Source organism: Papaver somniferum, unplaced genomic scaffold, assembly GCF_003573695.1.
Source record: "Papaver somniferum cultivar HN1 unplaced genomic scaffold, ASM357369v1 unplaced-scaffold_107, whole genome shotgun sequence".
Lineage (NCBI taxonomy): Eukaryota > Viridiplantae > Streptophyta > Magnoliopsida > Ranunculales > Papaveraceae > Papaver > Papaver somniferum.
Window position 1 is genome coordinate 13701718 of NW_020619603.1, and position 6000 is coordinate 13707717.

The window sequence follows — 6000 nt, forward strand, 5'->3', positions numbered from 1 at the left end:
TACCCCAGAGATATCTTTGAATCATGGCCAGCTACTTTTTTTCCTGATCATGGCCTTTTCGCTTCTTAGTTTATACTGACTGCACTATTTTTGTACTTTCTTCCCCTAGGTCTTTTAAAGAAACAAAACTTCTCTTGTGAGCGAATACTTGACAAAATAGTTGCTTAAACTCCACCAGTACTTTAGAGGTTAAAGTTTTTGGGTCATAGACCTCGAGAAGGCTGGAACTGTAACCTAAGACATCACCACTCTTAGTAAATGCTAACGGCCTGTGACAAGCAGCTGTAAACTCTAGGCTCCAACCCAATGACTGGTGTTCTTTCATATTATAATTATCTATCTTCTTTTTGTATAGCCATATATTATAACATGAGAACTGTTTAGTGACTGAACAGAAATATCTATGCGCACAAAATAAAACCCCACCCACAACTCCAAAATCTAAAGAACCGTCCGTTGGCAAAGGAGGTGCTGCAAGATGTTCAACAAAGGTCTCATTAGCCAAATCGAAGACCAGAATCATCTCTGCTTTTTTGTGCATCCAGTGAAGAGCTCCATTCACAAATATTCCAGCAGGTTTATTATTAAGATTATCAAATTTAAGATAGAATTTTCCAATGTTTCTCCAACCATTGCGGCTGCCAGGAGTGTAAACCATCACCTCTACAAAATTTGGTTCTTTCTTTACCTTATCAACTACTACAAGTTTGTACTCATTAGTTAAAGGAAGGTTACCAAGTCCAATCAATGTATAGTTAAACCGACTAGAATTTCTCTTATGGTCGGGAAGAATAATATACTCTTTTGTAATGGGGTTACTAATAAAAAATCTTAGAGGCCATTTGTTAAGACATATCAAACCATTAAACGAACCAACAAAATAGGAAGACTTAGATAGAGATGTTAAGTTTGATCCTTGTAATTTCATCAATGGTATCTGATCATGATTCTCATATATTCAAAATAGTAAAATTTATTATCCCAAGCCAAGACAAGAAATCCCAACTTACTAGAATCATAAGCCGTTGTGGAAGATTTAATCAGACGGTCTTAGTGCATCTTATTGAATGATGGATGTTGAATAAGATTTCTCCATGTTTTACATACTAACTTGCATTCTATAACTGAATCAGCAGGTAAACAGGTGAGAACATCAAATATGATCTCTGGTGGGAGAATGTTGAGATTATCCATGCAAACCCTTGCGGTTTGAATTGAAGGCATAGGGTTTGAACTTGTGAAGATTACAAATAAGGGATTCGAAGTTTATTTATTCATCACCCTAAAACCCTTATTAGGCCTATTCGTAACTTCAGAATATGCAACTTCAGAATATTGATGTCCTGCCCATTCTACCCTTCGGGGACGGCTGGTTCTCGGTTACTGGGTCAATTCATGTACACATCGTTAAGTATAACTGACTGCCATTACACTGCGAATCGTAGATACCACAAAAGTTAAAATACTGAACCATATGTTAAAAATTCTAGGTTTAGTCCTAACAAAGTCAACCAAGGTCACCGCTAAGTCTAGGTAAAAAATCCTCATAACTGAACGAATTCCAGACTAAACGTTTAAAACCCTGCGTTTGAAAACACATAGCTAGAACTAGGTAAACCCTGTGTTTGCAAATAACCAAAGTTAGAATTAATTGGTGACCCGGTGTTATATATGGCAATTTTTATACTGCCATAAATAAACTCATATATATATATATTTGGAATTTCGTTATTCCAGCAGCCCTGATTGCATGGATAATCTAAACAAAAAAGGGGTTTCCATGGATAATTTAAACAATCTTCCATCAGAGATCATATCGGATGTTCTTACTCGTTTACCCGCTCAATCAGTTCTAGATGGCAAATTGGTATCCAAGATATGGAGAGATCTCATTAAGCATCCATTGTTCTATAAGATGCACACAAATCGTCTCATCAATCATTCCGCAACATCAGCTTATTCTACTGATTCTGGTGAGTTCGGTTTTCTTGCCTTGGCTGAGAATAAAAAGTTCTACTATTTTGAATATTTTGGGAATCGTAAGAGACCCATAAGGATCAGTCTAACACCTCCAATTCAGTACTATGAATATACCTATGTTGGTTCGTTTAATGGTTTGATATGTCTAAGGGGGGTGGGAGAGAATATTTGTATTTATAACCCCATGACAAAAGAGTACGTTTTTCTTCCTCATCATAAGATCGATCTTAATCGGATTGATCAAAGGTGGTCTGGATTTGGTTATCTTCCTTCAACCAATGAGTACAAAGTTGTTTTAATGTATAAGGTGCCCAAATTTGTGGTAGTGATGGTGTACACACTTGGCAGTGGTAATGGTTGGAGAACCATTGGAGAATTCAAACTTAAATCTGACTATGTCTTCCGCGGAAATGGTGTCTTTGCGAATGGAGCTCTTTATTGGATGCATAGAGAAAAAAGGACTATTCTGGTATTTGATTTGGCTGATGAAATGTTTCGTGATCATCTTTCAACACCTCCTTTGCCAACAGACAGTTCATTAGGATCTTTCGGTGGATTTTTATTTTCTGCACATGGATGTTTCAATCAGGTCACTAAAAAGTACATGTGCTCTGAGTTATGGCTGTATAAAAAGAAGAATGATAACTATCACGCGAAAGAGCAAGACCAACACCAGTCGTTTGGATGGACTAAAGATTTAATGGCTGCAGCCAACATACCGTTGGTATTAAAGAAGAGTGGTTGGGTCTCAGTATTCCCTCATAAGAATACGTTTGTTTCCTTGGAAGATTTAGGAGAAGAAGGTGCACAAATAATGCAGCGTTGAAATTAAGAAGAGAAAAAGGGGTGATTAGGCAACTCTTTGTAGTACTGGATAGAACTCTGGGTACACATATATATGAACTGGTAATCTTCGTCTAGATCCTGTACGTTCCACTGACATTGTCTAAGTGAGTGTTGTTAGTATTTTTTTTTCTTTTTTTGGCTAGTTATATTCACCTTTTTGTTTATCTAATTTCTGTGGGATACTATGATGCAATCTTTAGTAGCTTATTTAGTTTTTGTTCACCGGAGTAGAGTAAGTATATGTAGGCGGAATCATTGAGAGTGTCAGAACTCTCGCGGTGTTGCTAGGAACCTCTTTCTTCTTACTGCATAACATTAGTTCAAAAATAAGCATCTCGATTAAATACACAAAATTCATGAAACCCGATTACAATTTTTTTTTTATTATGAACTAGTTCGTCTTGTCTTGTGCATCCATGCAGCAAAATAATTTTAGCAGTCGACATCCTTAGAAAGGTTAAATTCCTCTTTAACCTTTTCAAGACATAGAAAGTTGCACGAAGAAAGATATTTCAGTTTCGTGTTTATATACCGTAATATCCTATGCTTAAAGTAGATGGGAAATATAATAAAACTTCAAGAATTCTGTAATACCACTTTCTATAACCCTGTTCCAGTATAATATGCCTGTTAGAACATGTAATTAAACAAACAATGTGGGAAAGGTAATTTACTTATAAGTGATCTCCGCTAAACTCATAAAAGGGGTTCTTATGAGATCCCCAAACTCTAGCTAGAATGGTAACTCCTTCCTCTTACCCCAGAGATGAAAAATCAGGATCCTGGCCAAGTTGGCTAGCCCTGTTGCTTAAACATGTACTCATGTATTACGTATAGTTATCTGATGCATGAATTGACCCTTTAATAACCGCAACTGTTCAAATTCAATATTTCGGCCTGTAATTTCTATGAGTTGCAGAAGTTGATTAAGTTAACCCACAAAAAAGACAGCGCGCAGAGGCCCCTCCATAAAATAGTTAGTTATTATCATGTAGACAGATGCAACTAACCTAATGCCTGCAGCTACTGGTTATGTTAGGCATGCATTGCAAGTTTGAAATCACATTAATGTGCGAATTACTGACTCAAAACTAGTCATAAAAATCCAAGGTGACCAGATTTGTGGTACAAAAACCCCACTCAAATATTGGGATTCATTAAAATTCCAAATTTGTGGTACAAAAACCCACTCAAATGTTGGGATTCATTAAAATTCCATCTTAAATTAAATTATACAAAACCCCCAAAATTTTAAAAACTTGATACAAAAACTCCAAATTTCAAAATTGGTTTCATCAAATTTTATGATGAAACCAAAAATTGGTTTCGTCAAATTTTATGAGGTTTCATCAAATTTTATGATGAAACCAAATTTTGGTTTCATCAAAATTTTGTTTTTTGGGATTTTTGTGTTAGTTTTGATTTGGCGGGTTTTCTGTGGATGGATAGTGACTCCTTTGGGGTTATAACTCGCGTACCGGTTACTGACTAGCTCATTAGGATAAGATGCCATATATACATGGGATCCATTGTCGTCCAATACAAAGGCATACCAGCAATTCAGCGGCTAATACCTAGAAATTTATAAGCAGTCATACACTGCGTCAAAAATGTCAAAATACTTCCAAATCATCGCAGTAGTGGCTAAGTTTCCTTGCAAAGATACAGCCTTCCCTTGGACATCGACAATAACATTATTTGAAAATAAACAATGACGTTATCAATTAACTGATGTTAAGCAATAAGAACAAAAACCAATAATCTACTAAAATATGCATCACGGTATCCCACTCTGATATTAGATTAAAAGAAGGCACATATAACAATAAATAAACCTAAGGAAAAAAAAAACACTCCTGTTCAGTAAAAGCAAATTGGATAGGAATACTCAAATAGACAATGTCAATTGAAAGTTTCTTTGGAGGGATAATGTCAATTGGCATTAGAATTTCGGATAGTTTTTCGCTATCGATTTTCAATATGCACCCAGAGATCTCATGCATAATCACGGCTTTTTCGCTTCTTAGTTTTAACTGACTCCACTGTTTTTGCATTTCCTTCTCCTAGTTCTTTCAACGAACCAAACGTATTCCTGTGAGGGGAAATTTGACAAAATTGCTCCTTAAAAGGCACCAATATCTTTTTCAAGGTAGAAGATTTTGCGTCATAAATACTGAGAAAGCTCAAACTGTAAGTTAAGACATCGCCGCTCTTCGTAAATGCTAATGGTATGCTATATACATTAGTAAACACTTTACTCCAACCCAGTGAACGGTGTTCATCCAGCTCTTTCATGGAATAATTATCATTATTCTTTTTGTATACCCATATGTCAGAAGACACGTACTGTCTACTAACTGAGCAGAAATGTCTATCTGCACAGAATAAAAACCCACCCAAAACTCCTAATACTAAATAGTTGCACGCTATTGGCACAAGAGGTGGTGAAAGATGCTCACAAAATTTTTCATCAGCCAAATCAAAGACCAGAATCATCCTTCTTGCTCTTGCATTGTGCATCCAATGAAGAGCTCCATTCACAAAGACTCCATGTCCTTCGTAAACATAGTTAAATTCAAGCTTGAATTGTCCAATGTTTCTCCAGCCATTTCCACTGCCAAGGGTGTAAACAATAACCTCTACAAACTTGGGCACCTTATACATTAAAACAACTTTGTACTCACCGGTTGAAGGCAGATAACCAAATCCAAACCACCTTTGCTTAATCCGATAAAAATTAATCGTAGGTTGAGGAAGAAAAACGTACTCTTTTGTCATAGGGTTATACATACAAATATTCTCTCCCACAGCCCGTAGACATATCAAACCATTAAACGAACCAACATAGTTATATTTATAGTTCTGGATTGGAGGTGTTAGACTGATCTTTTTGAAATTATCAATGGGTTTATTATGATTCTCAACATATTCAAAATAGTAGAGCTTTTTATCCTGGGCCAAGGCAAGAAAACCCAGCTTACCGGAATCAGTAGAATAAGCTGCTGTTGCAGAATGATTGATGAGACGATTTGTGTGCATCTTATAGAACAGTGGATGCTTAATGAGGTCTCTCCATGTCTTGGATACCAATTTGCAATCCAGAACTGTTTCAGCCGGTAAACAAGTAAGAACATCCGATATGATCTCTGCCGGAAGATTGTTTAAATTATCCAT

General features: G+C 36.2%; 3 protein-coding genes across 3 annotated transcripts; 1 reads left to right on the forward strand and 2 right to left on the reverse strand.

The window, feature by feature from the left end:
- Positions 1–70: 70 nt before the first annotated feature.
- Positions 71–658, reverse strand: LOC113328120. The gene has a single exon (XM_026575212.1). The coding sequence runs from the start codon at positions 656–658 to the stop codon at positions 71–73; it is 588 nt and encodes a 195-aa protein (XP_026430997.1).
- A 1122-nt stretch (positions 659–1780) lies between these two features.
- LOC113328122 (F-box/kelch-repeat protein At3g06240-like) lies at positions 1781–2806 on the forward strand. Its single transcript, XM_026575213.1, has one exon. It carries the CDS (start codon positions 1781–1783, stop codon positions 2804–2806), a length of 1026 nt encoding a protein of 341 aa, XP_026430998.1.
- A 2015-nt stretch (positions 2807–4821) lies between these two features.
- LOC113328123 (F-box/kelch-repeat protein At3g06240-like) lies at positions 4822–6000 on the reverse strand. The gene has a single exon (XM_026575214.1). The coding sequence runs from the start codon at positions 5998–6000 to the stop codon at positions 4822–4824; it is 1179 nt and encodes a 392-aa protein (XP_026430999.1).